The 13832-nt window shown below is 42.1% G+C and overlaps 2 protein-coding genes and 1 long non-coding RNA gene across 3 annotated transcripts in view; 2 read left to right on the top strand and 1 right to left on the bottom strand.

Annotated features, from left to right (window-relative positions):
• The window catches only part of LOC134734063 (guanylate-binding protein 1), a 26548-nt gene extending 15231 nt beyond the window's left edge, over positions 1 to 11317 (top strand). The window contains exons 11-12 of the mRNA XM_063625351.1: positions 7959 to 8113; positions 11226 to 11317. Coding sequence (XP_063481421.1) covers positions 7959 to 8113; positions 11226 to 11298 — 228 coding nt within the window. The 3' untranslated portion in view covers positions 11299 to 11317. The remainder of the gene's footprint in view (positions 1 to 7958; positions 8114 to 11225) is intronic.
• The window catches only part of GBP3 (guanylate binding protein 3), a 16861-nt gene continuing 8380 nt past the window's right edge, over positions 5352 to 13832 (bottom strand). The window contains 8 exon segments of the mRNA XM_063625355.1: positions 5352 to 6699; positions 7795 to 7988; positions 8219 to 8321; positions 9692 to 9904; positions 10846 to 11126; positions 12285 to 12527; positions 13183 to 13379; positions 13648 to 13757. Coding sequence (XP_063481425.1) covers positions 6580 to 6699; positions 7795 to 7988; positions 8219 to 8321; positions 9692 to 9904; positions 10846 to 11126; positions 12285 to 12527; positions 13183 to 13379; positions 13648 to 13757 — 1461 coding nt within the window. The 3' untranslated portion in view covers positions 5352 to 6579.
• The window catches only part of LOC134734074 (uncharacterized), a 12280-nt gene continuing 12243 nt past the window's right edge, over positions 13796 to 13832 (top strand). The window contains exon 1 of the long non-coding RNA XR_010117469.1: positions 13796 to 13829. This is a non-coding gene — a long non-coding RNA (uncharacterized lncRNA). The remainder of the gene's footprint in view (positions 13830 to 13832) is intronic.

The raw sequence follows: 13832 nt of genomic DNA, 5'->3' as shown, positions 1-13832 counted from the left end.
ATGATCCCCAGGCCCTGGGCAGCATGTTTGCGTGGTGGGCGGTGTGAGAGCCTGTCCTCAGGACACAGAACAGTGTCTGGGCAGACCAGCTCCAGGACCACTGGAGGCACATGCAGATGCTTGGTGGCCCTGCTTCGGGTGGAAGGTTGAGAGCGTTGCTGTCAGTGACAGTGGCCCCAGGCAAGTGACTTTCAGAAACTGAGGAGTGTGCATTTGGGCTCCCTTTGTCCTGGGAGCAGCCTCCCCGGTCGGGTGCACTGCCTGTTCCTTACTGCACCACTGGATTCAGCCCACAGGACAAAGTTGCAGCCCTCTGGGTGGAAATGAAGAGATGTCCGCAGGACTTCAGGGACGTGGAGATGATGGGGCTGTTTGCCCCAGAGCAAGATACAGTCTGATGGGGGCTGGGCTCTCAAAATAGTGCTGCGCGGCAGCTCCTTGAGTCTTGGGAGTGTTAGTTACCTACACTAATAGAGGCCGTTTGCCTGATTGCAATGGAAAGCCAAACAAGGAAGCACAAGGGTTTTGTAGAAGGAAAGGTTTATTTTTATTCGACTAGCAAGGAGATGGGGAAAGCATATCTAAAAATTTGTCTCTCGGATCTGGGGGTTGAGGCAGGTTTTATAGACAGAGGGTAATGAGGTGCGATCTGACTGCGTCGTGCCATGAGGTGATGTCAGGGCTGGATCCGATTAGATCACAGATTAAGCCCTGAGGTGTCTCCTTAATTCAGCCCTGCTCCTTGGTCCAAGTACTTAGGTTCCACCGTGGTTGCATGCAGAGTGTGTCTGGGCATGCTCAGGTAACATAACTTGAAACCAGGAGTCCGTGGCAACTGTAAAACAATGCATTATTTTATTACACAAACTCGAACCACATTGGGCTGGTTCTGCATTTTCAAATCCCCGTTTTTTCATTGTTCATTTCTCAATCTTGAGGGAGAATGGGCGACAGGCACTCTAGCACTTCCTGCTGATTAGAGCACAGACCTTCGTTAGAGGAATAAAATTGTTTAGCACGATGTTGTATGACTTCCCTGATATCAGGGTTATGTTTCAGAAGGAGTTGTTTGATTCAATTTTAGGAAAATGCATAAAGCGTTAGCAACTTAAACATTATTTCTTCCAGAGAACAGAAAGAATGCTCAGGTTTTATAGCCAAAGTTCCCACGCAGGTTCCCAATCAGGTCTGTTCATTCAATTGAGAATTAAAACTTGAAACTCACTTAGTTCTGATTGGTCAACCCAGCTGAGTTCTAATTGGTCAATACAGCTGAGCCCTGATTGGCAGAGGCAGGTGAGCTGAAAAGCCCCAAAATAATAAGGTATGTGTTTTGGGTGAACTCAGAACATGTATGTGTCCCCTCATTCGCAAGTGGTCCCTTGGCTCAACTTGAAATGTAGGCCCAGTTAGCCACTCAGGATGCATCTTGAAAGATTGGCTCAAACTCGTTAGCAGACAGCATTGCATTCCATCACAGCATGGAAGTGATTAGCTACGTGCTTCAGGTTTATCTGGTCTCTTCTAGGGATCCTGGTGGCAGAGCAGTGGCCAATTGAGCAACTAGAGCCATTTACTTACAAAAGGCACTCAGGTACCTGTTAGATTCTAATCGAAGTCTCGTAGGTTATGTTGATTCTGGTTCCTGTCTGGAATAAATTTAAAGTTTCGTGGGTTAGGTCAGCATGATCCAAGTCTCTTGCAGATATCTGTTAAAACAGGCTAGAAGAGCTGGGCACAGTGGCTCACACCTGTAATCCCAGCACACTGGGAAGCCAAAGCGGATGGATCACCTGAGGTCAGGAGTTTGAGACCAGCCTAAGCAACATGAAGAAAACGCGTCTGTACTAAAAATACAAAACTAGCCGGGTGTGGTGGCGCATGCCTGTAATCCCAGCTACTCGGGAGGCGGAGGCAGGAGAATCGCTTGAACCAAGGAGGCGGAGGTTGCAGTGAGCCGAGATCCCACCATTGCACTCCAGCCTGGGCAACAAGAGTGAAACTCCATCTCCAAACAAAGCAAAACAAACAAAAAAACAGGCTAGAACAATTCAAAAGAGTACCCAAATGATTAGCCCAAATAGAAGGATCATTAAGATCTGTAGGATGGAACACAGAAGGTATCCTAGACTAGAGACAAAAGCCAGTTGAAAATATCTGGAAATTGTAAATTCAAACCAGGAAGTCCAGCCAGGAGGCTTTTTGAAGGTTTCCCTTTCAGAGATTTGGCTAACTTTAGGATCTTAGATGTTTCCAATTCAAGCTAACTGGATGTATTTACCCAGGTGCAGCAGCAAATGTTAGCAACAGCACAAACATCACCCTATACAGCAAGGAGATAGTCGAAAACAATGTAGTTGTCTAGGACCACATGAGCAAGGGAGTTTGGGACTTCTGCTGTTCTCTGATGGTTTGGCCAGTGGAGCAGGTCATTCTATTAACAGTACAAGAAAGATTTCTGACCATATATTCATTCCAAGCAGGGCATAGTCCAAACCCAGACCCCAGTAACCTTCCTGATCTAGCTGCTTCACTAGAGTTAATCCTTCTGGGTAAATCACATCTTTGGTAATATCCCCAGCTATAATCTAAGAGATTATCATTGGTGTTCGGTTGTGTCTCCAAGACTCTCAGGTAGCTCTTTGGGTAGCAGTGGTGAGACTAGCTGAATAGATTAAAAATTGGGTTATTCATTTCTGTAGCCAAATCTCGTGGTGAGAATGACTTAAGTACTATTTTTGCCTTTTGGGAGAAGGAAATATGGGCCTGATAGGTTTCTAAGAAGTCTCTTCAGGCTCATGTGCTTGGTCACTATTTCTTTATCCCACCAAACGTTCCCTTATCAGACCTTGAAACCCCAGCTCTCCCACATCCTGTTTGTCCTATATTCTTAAAATTCCCACATGAAACACTTTCTTTCCATAATGATTGATGGTGGCATTGTTTCCATGACCAAATCCAGACTGATTCACCAATATTTTGTATAAGAATAAAATTCTAATAGAGAATGATTCCAACATTCCCGAAAGTGTTCACTGTTCTGTGCTCCTACACTTTTCCCACAATATGAGCACTGGGTAAAAACAGATGAGTGATTTGACTAGAAGATGATGTCTATAAAGCCAAGGTCTGATGACATTGATTTAGACCATTTTTATTCTATACAGATACACGATGCTATGTAACTTCTTCATATATTCTCTCATCCTGAACATATGTTTTATAAATAATGTATGAAATTTCAAAACAGGCCTGGCATGGTGCCTCATGCCTATAATGCCAGCACTTTGGGAGGCCAAGGCAGGTGGATCACTTGAATCTAGGAGTTTGAGACCAGCCTGGGAAACATGGGGAGACCCCATCTCTACAGAAAAAAATATAAATAAATAAATAAAAATTAGTCAGAGGTTGTTGTGCACACCTGTGTTCCCAGCTACTCAGGAGGCTTAGGCAGGAGGATCACTTGAGCTGTGGAGGCAGAGGTTGCAGGGAGCTGAGATTGCACCACTGTGCTCCAGCCTGGGTAACAGACCCAAACTCTGTCTCAAAAAAAAAAAAAATCAAAACAGAAATTATGAAAAATATTAATGATAACTACATAAAAGATCACACATTCACACCTTATTACAAATTTTATGCTCTGGAAACCTTTTTAGAAAGAACATATATTTAAATATCATGTTTAGGATATGTGTTGATATTTAATACTTAATGGAAAGTTTTACTAAATTTTCGGTGTTCAAAATAAGATAAGACTTCTATGTACATTATCTCAATTCAGCCTCACAAAACAATATGAATTGCCCCTTGATCGGTTTAAAGAAGTTCATTTCCACTCCTATTTGCTGAATTGGATATTGTTGTGCTCATTGAGAGCTCGAAGATGTACCCCCTGCTTGCTCAATCGATCACGACCCTCTCACGTGGACCCCCTTAGAGTTGTGAGCCCTTAAAAAGGACAGGAATTGCTCACTCAGGAGCTCAGTTGTTGGAGACATGAGTCTTGCTGAAGCTCCTGGCTGAATAAAGCCCTTCCTTCTTTAACTCAGTGTCTGAGGGGTTTTGTTGGTGGCTTGTCCTGCTACAATACCAGTGCCTGTTCCAGTGGAGGTGGTGGAGGGTGAAATGGACTCCATGAGGGTCCTTGGCTTTGGTGGTTTAATGCTCTATTTTTGTGCTGGTTGGCCTCCTGCAAGGAGGTGGCACTTTCCAGAAAGCATCAGTGGGAGAGGGACGGGTGGTGGGCAGGGTCCTAGAACTCCCAACATTAAATGCCCTTTGTCTTCGGCTACCAGGGTGGATGGAGAAAGACCATCAGGTTGGGGTGGGGCTAGGAGTGTCTGAGCTCAGACTCTCCATGGCTGGGTCTTGCTGTGGCTGCTGTGGGGGATGGGGGTGAGATTCCCAGGTCACTGGAGTTGTGTACCTAGGAGGGTTATGGCTGCCTCTCCTGAGTCATGCAGGTTGTCAGGGGAGTGGGGGAAGCTGGCAGTCACAGGCCTCACCCAGCTCTGATGCAAACTGGAAGGCCGGTCTCACTCCCACTGTGCCCTTCTCCCTGCCAACAGCCCTGAGTCTGTTTCCAGGCAGAGGGCAAGAGGGGCGGGCTTAAAATTTGGCTGAGCCTTTCTGCCTCCCAGCTGAAAAAGAAAAGGACTTTAGTTCTTCACCAGCCTGTGAAGTTTGCATGCTGGATTTGTGCCCTCCCCGAGTTCTGGTAGGAGGCTTCTCGCCCCATTCAAATTGTTACAAAGTTCGATTGGAGAATTCCTTCTTTCTGTGGAGTTTTACGCATTGCTCCTCTGGCTGACCTCCCGATAGATCCCTGTGGTGCCAGGCAGGAATGGCCTGCCTGGGGACACAGTGAACCCCCAGGGCCTTCCAACTACTTCCTCTACCCCTGTATTTCGCTCAGCTCTCTAACTTGACTCAGCTTCAGGTAAAGTCGGAAATTCCTCTCGCACACAGACCTTCAGCTTCTCCAGTGGGTGTGTGTTCCGGAGAGGAGGGTCTCCCTTTCCCACTTCTGCAGTTGGGGCAGTCAGAATATTTGGAGTGTTTCCTGGGTTTTGCAGGAGCAGTCCGCTTCCTTCAGAGGGTCTGTGGGTCCTCTTGGGATTCATCGTATAATATTTTGAAACACTACATAATTATTTCAAGATTCTAAAATATACAATCTAATCCTTATGATTCTTATAAATGTAAGTAAAATAAGGCAGGTATATAATGAAACTTCGATCAATGTTTCTATAAACAAAGGTCTGCAAAATATAGCTTGTGTGTGCCACCTGGTTTTGAAAATGAAGGGTTATTGGCACATAGCCCCACCCATTTACTTATGTATTGTCTATGGCTGCATTTGTACTATATGCAGAGTTTAGTAGTTGAGACAGTTGACCTGCAAAGCCATAAATAATCACTATCTGGCATTTTACAGAAAAGTTAGCCAACCACTGCTATAAAGACTCAAACCTTATTTGTTGGTGAAAAACTAAAAAAAGAAATTGGAAATAAAAAAACTAATGAAACTTATTTTATTTCTAGTTTATTTCTAGTTCAAAAATAATCTGTAATTGCTGTAAGAAATGTCAACCACTTACCTAGGATGTTTGACAATTGGGATGAAGTCTACATATACTAAGTAATAACAAGACAATTATTTTATTGCTCAAAAAAAAAGTTAAAAAAATTCCATATTCCCTTTGGGGAAAATTGGCAATTGGCAGGATTTCAAGTATGACCTTTAAGAATTAGGAAAAGACTAGCCTATGCTTTAGGATTAAAACAATCAAATAATTAAATTAGTTCAATTTTCTAACATGTTCTCTATCATCAGTTAAAGTGCATCATTGCAAGTTATACATTACTAAAATTACACAGTGCATAATTGTTATCATGTGACTATTTAATTCAGTGTCAGCTGTATAAAGGTCTAAGGTGTCACATTAAGGTTATAATCTAGATGAATTGAACAAGAAAGAAAAGATTTCTTCATTAGCCCATTTGTTTATGATTCAATTCCTACTTATGCTAATGATTTCTTTACCTTCCTATGGAAAATATAAGATTCTAGATCTCTGTATAAGATGGTTTGCTTTAGCTTGAGATCCATCAGTGAGAATTATCCATGGGCAATGTCCAGAAATCACATTATTGCTCATAGACCTTGTAGCCTTGATATAATGGAGAACTGTACACTGTCTTCCATAGGAAGCTAGGATGGTTGTTTCTGATATTGGGACCCATTGTACACTTGGCCAAACCAGTGCCCAAATATGTCCCAAGATTTTTACCTGAGACTTTCCTCAGTATCCACTGGTCATCTGGAAGAGTAAACTTCTGAGTGGCAGCAACTCATAATCCCTCCTCTGTTGGTACAGAGGTAAATGCATCTTTGTTTCACAATTTACAATCTTTTTAAGGAAAAAACATGATTTTGATCATTGAACTGAATGTTCTTGTAAACTTTTAGTGTTATGATGCAAGATCTAATTATTATCAAATATAGTGACATTTGTTCCAAATTCTAAAATTGTTTCAGTTATGCCTTGGGTCAGGGTGACAGAAAAGCTTTGTTGTTTAGATCTTTAGCTTATATCTCTTGGTTTTTTTTTTCAGGGTCTTCTGTAGCTTTTGTATCTCATTTTGAAGTTGGGTACTTTCACCTTGGCATCTCTCCTTCAGTAGTCGGGCCTGTTCCTAAAAAGGGACAAATGGAGGCTAAATAATTGTAGAATTAAGTAAATCTCTGTAAGCTATCTAGTTTCCACATGCATTGATTTATTTAGTACTTAATTTTTTTCTTGAAATTTTCTCTACCCTTGATTTTAATTATAGTTTTTCTTGGGCATTTGGGCTGTGTGATTATTTCTCCTGGGTTTTCTATAGCCAAAAGAGTTTCAGCTTATGCCTTCTGCTCTATCGATGAAGGTCTTGCTTTTTCCCCCCTATTAATTATATAAAACCTTTGTGGGCAATCTTAACAATATATTTGACTTCAAATCTTCCCTATGCATTATAGACTTTTTAACACACCTACCTACACATATATTATTATTATATACACATAATACAGAAATAAGGTGCTCTCAAGATCTGATTAGGTATACGAATCTTAGATCAGGAAATTTGATCTAAGTGTCTACTCCCTGTTGGCAGGGGTAGCAGAAGATAGGCAAGGAAATCCAAGTGCCAGACTTATCATATAGAATTTCTGCACATAGCTCCCAACTCAACACAAACTGTGAGTAGGGCACAGAAAACAGGCAGGAGTGGTAGACTGCCCTACAGGTGTGAGGGTTAGGGAGTCCTTCTGCTCATAAAAGTTCTATTAGAGCCAAAGTCATACTAGATGGGATAGAAAAAATATTACTGTGGATTCCACTAAGTGATGAAGATGGGTCAGATATTTACTAGCTGTGTGACACTATAAAAGTTATTTAATATTTTCTGAACCTCTGTTTCCTCTCCTAAGTAATAGGGATAAAGTTCTCGCTTCATATGGTATTAAGCAAGAGATAATAGATAAGGCATTTTTATGATGCCTAGCATATGACAGCCATAAGTGGAAGGATACACTAAAAAAGGACAGAATGTGACACCCTGCAAATAAACTTTAGTGACCACATGTGGGCAGTGGCCATTTCAAGTCAGACAGACAGAAACAAGAAGGTACAAGTGAGCAAGCAAAATCCTTCCTCTGGACTTTATGTTCTCTCTGCCATACTAAGTTTGTGATCAGGAAGAACAGAGAGAAAACAGAAAAGCAAACCACAAGGTGATGCATTTGGATACCTGAAGTTTACTAGTGAGGGTCTTCTCTTGCTCTTCCAGCAACTGGGCCCTCTCCCTCTCCATCTTCTCAGTCAATTGTTTCACATGTTCCTGATAACCCTTCTCTTTCTCTTCCATCATCTGCTGATACTTTATTTGCGTTTCCTCCACCATTTTTGCTGAAGCCTGTGCAGATTCAGCGTTTACACGTTCCACTGTGGAGGAAAAGGAAGAAGAAAAATTTGTGTGGAGTTATCTTGTTGCCCCATTCTTCCTTATACACTTACCTGCCATTGTTGCTGCTGACTGCATATGCCCTACTTAGAGATAACCTCAACAAGTAAGACACGTCTTGCCTTAGTTTATGGAACTTAGGTTTATCCAGTCAAATTATTTAAAATTTGAAAGGCTTTAGGAGAATCTGATCCTTTGACTTGCTCCTCACCTTCGATCTCCTTTTCCTTTTTTGTGAGACTCTGGTCTGTCTGGAGAATTGCATCAGTCAGAGACTCCTTGGATTTCAAGTATGTCTGCAGAATCTCTTCAGCCTTAGGACCCAGAGAACATAGAGTGAGAAGTAGGAAATGGCTGTAAGCAGGTGTTCCTGTTCGTCTGCCCGCCATCTTTTCTTCTGAGAATTCTTCCTCTTGGCCCTGGTGTGCCTGGTGGTCAAGATTCCCTATCACAGGGCCAGATACATGCTCCAAGCTGGCCAATCAGATGACCCTACTTAGCAGAGTCTTATTTAGGCGGATGATATAGATACTGGGAAATAAGATTCCCTGTCCTTTTCAAATTGAGGGCTCTAAATTTGATGCTGTGGTTCCATATGGGCTGAGCTGACTGGAGAATGAAGCCCTTCTTGAGAGAGCAAATCAGAGTGATTCAGATAGAGGGAGGAAGAGAGGGAGAGAACTGTGGGGATACAGGGAGGACATCGGGCAGAGAGACAGATCATGACATTATTTGAAATCTTGGATCCAGATGTCCTTTAAATCCAGTTTGAAACCTAAAATGATGAATTACCATTTTTTTTTAAGCAACCATCATTGGGTTTCTGTCTCTTGGAACAGAAAAAAATCCAGCTGTAATGATCATGACAACAACTTGGTGGTTAATCTGATCATTGAATTTATAACTCAATAGTTAATTGACTAATTAATTAACTAATTTTTTTTTTTTGAGACAAGGTCTTGCTCTGTTGCCAGGCTGGAGTGCAGTGGTGTGATCTTGGAGCACTGCAACCTCCGCCTCCTGGGTTCAAGTGATTCTCCTGCCTCAGCCTCCTGAGTAGCTGGAATTACAGGCACCTGGCACCATGCTCAGCTAATTTTTGTATTTTTGGTAGAGATGGGGTTTCACCATGTTGGCCAGGATGGTCTTGATCTCCTGACCTCGTGATCTGCCTGCCTCAGCCTCCCAAAGTCCTGAGATTACAGGCGTGAGCCACTGCGCCCGGCCTAATTAACTAATTTTTGAAAGACAGGCCAGAGTGCTGTGGTGCAATCTTGGCTCACTGAACCTCCCAGGCTCAATTCTCCTGCCTCAGCCTTCTGAGTAGCTGGGACTGCAGGCATGTGCCACAGTGCCCGGCTAATTTTTATATTCTTACTAGAGACAGGTTTCACCATGTTGCTCAGGCTGGTCTTAAACTCCTGAGCTCAAGCAATCTGCCTGCCTCTGCCCCTCAAAGTGTTAGGATTACAGGCTTGAGCCACTGCACCCGCCGACTGCACTCTCTTTGATGAGCACCTGGGACATATCTGATATAACAGTTTCCCTGCATGTGTTATTGAATGAAAGCATGAATGTTATACAGACAAAAAAGCACATCTGTGTGCAATGAAGCTTGGCCACTTTGGCGTTTGTAGGAGGCAGGTCAGCAGGTTTCCATAATCGACAGATGAATCTTGGTTACCTGTATCCCCTTCCTCGGTTCCTCATGGTACTTTTTCTTCAGGTCTTGTAACTTCTGAATAAAGAGACAATAGCCCCCTGGTTTCGAATAAATTCCCGCCTTCACTTCTTCTTCTAGAGGACTGAAAATGACCTGAAGTAAAGCTGAGCAACGATCTGATGATGCTTCCTGATTCTGTTTACAAAAGTCATCCCGCTTTTTTACTAGCTGGGCCTTTAATGTAAAAATAGGAAGTAAAAAGAGTAACAGGGAAAGGATGTTAGCTTGACCTCAGAATTTTGGGAAAGACTTCTGAAAATAAAAAGTCAATGACGCTGGAGAAACTGACAGACTCCTCACCAGGACCACACTCTTCCTCCTGACCTCACTTTCTACTGAAGTCGCTTTCTCTTTCGAGGTGAGGTTCAGGGCTGAGATTGATAGCTTTATGTCAACTGTTAGAGGAAAACTCTGCTTTTGCATATTGGACTAATGATTTCATGTGGAATAAATGTGGCTGAGCAGAAGCCTGCTCAAGATAACTAAGGTGAAAATTTTCTTTGCATTTGGCTAGAATATCAAATCAGTCTGAGAAAAGTGGGCATGTAATTTGATTAGAAGCTCTGAGTGTCAGTTACATGAATTTAATAAAGGGAAGACCATTTACTGATAAGCAATGTTTTTATTTTCATTTTTATTTATTTATTTATTTTGAGACGGAGTCTCGCTCTGTCTCCCAGGCTGGAGTGCAGTGGCGCAATCTCGGCTCACTGCAAGCTCCATCTCCCAGGTTCATGCCATTCTCCTGCCTCAGCCTCTCCGAGTAGCTGGGACTACAGGCGCCCGCCACCACGCCCGGCTAATTTTTTGTATTTTTTAGTAGAGACGGGGTTTCACCAGTCTCGAGCTCCTGACCTCGTGATCCGCCCGCCTCGGCCTCCCAAAGTGCTGGGATTACAAGCGTGAGCCACCGCGCCCGGCCAAGCAATGTTTTTAAACTTTGAGTCTGAAATAATAAAATTTTTTTTTTCTGATTATTATGATTACCAAGAGCTAGTTGTCACCATTTTAAAATCTAGAATAATTATTTCTCTCAAAATAAATACCAATTTCATTTCTTAACAGTACTTTGCCTTCAAAAATCCAAATCCATGTAAACGTGATAGAAAAATTACCGCTAATTTCTTTTGAAACAGATGGTCCACATCCTTGAAAGAGTTCTTCATAAAGACTTCAGTGGCCTCCCTCTCACTAACCCTGTGCAGGTCCAGTAGCTCCTGGACGGTTTCCGCAGGCAGCTGCACCTTCTGGCCCATCTGTTGGTCATAGTGGGCAATGGCTTTTTGCACTGCAGCTGAGTTCTCTATCTGGGCCAATGCCAGGACTGCGTTCTCCATGCAGGGCAGATCCCCTCTGCTGATAGCATCAATATAGGTCAGCACCAGGCTTTCTAGACCTACATATAAAGAACAAATGATAATGTTTCTTGTACTAAAGAAAACTCTCTATTCTGTGTAATTCTGAACATGTCAATTTCCACCTATTTTCCTCACAGCATCAAGGTCCTCAGTATCACCTGGAAGCTTGCTGGAAATGCCTATTGTCAGCCTCTGTCCCAGATCTACTGAATTAGAGTTCTCTCTTTGGGTAAGATCCCTAGATGATACGTATGCATATCACCATTTGAGATTCCTTGTTCTAGATGACCTAGGCCTGTGTTAGTTGAATGTTTGCATCCATTTCAACCCCAAGCACCATCAGGAAAGGAACCCATAGCTATTCCATTTATGACTGTATCCTCAACTTATTCACAGTAGCATTTGATCAATACTTATGGAACAAATGATACTCTCCTATTCAAAAAGAACCCTCCATTTGGTTTATTTTAGCACAGCATTGTCCAAGAAAACTTTCTGTAATGGTGGAAGTGTTCTGTATGTGCTGTTCAGTATGCTAGCCACTAAGCACATGTAAATATAAGCCTTTGAAATATAGCCATGTGAATTGACCTTTAATTTTTCCTTATTTTAATTAATTTACATTTACATTTAGATAGCCCCACTTGTCTAGCAGCTACTGTACTGTACAGTGCAGGTCCAGTTTACTGTGGCAATTTTAAGTAATAAAACTTTTTTCCTTTGCTTTCCTATCTTTTCCCACCAAGAAGGTTGACCAACAAAATCTATTAGAAATGTTGGTGTCATCTAGAATTTAACACAAATGTAGCAGTAGCTTGGGATTGTTCAATGCTGATACTAGGTGGAGTTATTCCATGCTCCTTTCATATTTTTTTTTCCTCTGTCACCCAGGCTGGAGTGCAGTGGCACGATCTCGTCTCACTGCAACCTCTGCCTCCCAGGTTCAAGCAATTCTCCTGCCTCAGCCTCCCAAGTAGCTGGGATTACAGGCATGTGCCACCATGCCTGTCTAATTTTTTGTGTATTTTTAGTAGAGACATGGTTTTGCCATGCGGGCTAGCTTGGTCTCAAACTCCTGGCCTCAAGTGATCTGCCCTCCTCAGCCTCCCAAAGTGCTGGCATTACAGGCATGAACCATCATGCCTGGCCATCCTTTAGTTTTAACAATGAGCAGAAGTACTAGGAAGGGGACTTACGAAGCCCATTGACCTTGATGCCTCCTGAAAGAGTTTTAGTTTTGGAATTGCTAAAGATGTAGGAACAGAAGTCTGTCACTTGTTGCACAAATTCAGGGTCCAGCTCTTCATCTTGTAGTTTCTCAAGCTGGGCAAGCTTCTTGCAGTGAATGGGCAGATCGAAGACAAAACATTTTTTCTTTGGGAAGAACTTCTGGATACAGATTCTGGGCAGATTAAAATTTTTATCTTTTTCACTGGTACCTAGAGAAACATAATAAAGAAATTTGCTTAATGTAAGTGTTTCTGTAAAGGGTCAAATAGTAAATATTTTAGGCTCTGCAGGCTAGGTGGTCTCTTTTGCAAGTACTCAACTCTGTTATTGGAGCATGACAACAGCTTTAGACAATATGTAAATGAATGGGCATAGCATTCTTCCCAAAAGACCTTATTTAGAAAGACAGCTGGCAGGCAGAATTGGCCATGATTTGTCTTAGGCTGCAGTTTGCCAGCATTTGGACTAGTACACTGTTCATGTTTAATCTATGTTCTTTAAGTAAATATCCATTGTCCTTCATATTTTACAGGTAAATACAGAATCACAAACCCTACATAAGGAGATAAAATTTACCTAAATTGTAAAATAGGGAAAAATGAAAGAAAAAGAAACGTATTTTAGAACACAGGAGAATATAATTTAAAATCTAATCTATTAATTTAGATATTCAGCAAGCATTCATTCCTTTTTTCCTTTTTTCAAAAAACCTTTTCTATTGCTAATAGCAAGCATTAATTCTTAAGAATAGCAAGCTAGAGATATAGAAAACTGTAAATGTGAGAAAACTATCAGTAGTAAACTAAAAAATGATAATTTCTAGTGTTTTGTCATCCTCATTTATCAATGGTACGTCCCTGTTACCTTGTGTTAGCTTCAGGGAATACTCCAGGTACTCATCTGCTGTGAGAGGTTGTCCATCTGCTTCCAAGTCCAGGGAGAAATCTCTCAGTGTCCACACAAAGTCTGGAAAGAAGCTCACAAAGTCAGCTGAATCCTCATTCTCATTCTCATCAGGTGAGGATTTTGATTGGACTCAATGTGTCAGCTCTGTCACATAGCTGAGTAGCTAACTAAGGAAATGTGACAAAATGAACAGGGACCTCATCCCATATTAGTTCAACACATTCCCAAACCTTCCATTTTCCTTTGCTCCTAACCTAAGTGTCAATTCTAAAGTGAATACATGGGATCTCTCCTCTGTACTCGCATTATTTTTTTGTTTTCTCCTTTTGAGCTTGATTCATCAGGATTCATAGTCAGGCAGCTGGTTTATGAATACAGGTGTCCCTTCTGACCTTGGTGCTGTTCTGGGTCACAAAAGGATACTGCAGTTGGTCCATGGCCTGCTGGTTGATGGTTCCCATGCTATTGTACACGAGGGTGCTGCTCAGGAGGACGGCCAGGGCGAAGATCCAGGAGTCATTCTGGTTGTCACCCTGGAAGTCAAGACACTGGAGTCAGGAGCAAGTTTCATCGTCACAGCACTTTCCAGACTAACAGTAGTAAAGGTA

Source organism: Symphalangus syndactylus, chromosome 12 (genome assembly GCF_028878055.3).
Source record: "Symphalangus syndactylus isolate Jambi chromosome 12, NHGRI_mSymSyn1-v2.1_pri, whole genome shotgun sequence".
In the NCBI taxonomy this organism is placed as follows: Eukaryota; Metazoa; Chordata; class Mammalia; order Primates; family Hylobatidae; genus Symphalangus; species Symphalangus syndactylus.
This window is presented reverse-complemented; position numbering and strand designations above follow the sequence as displayed.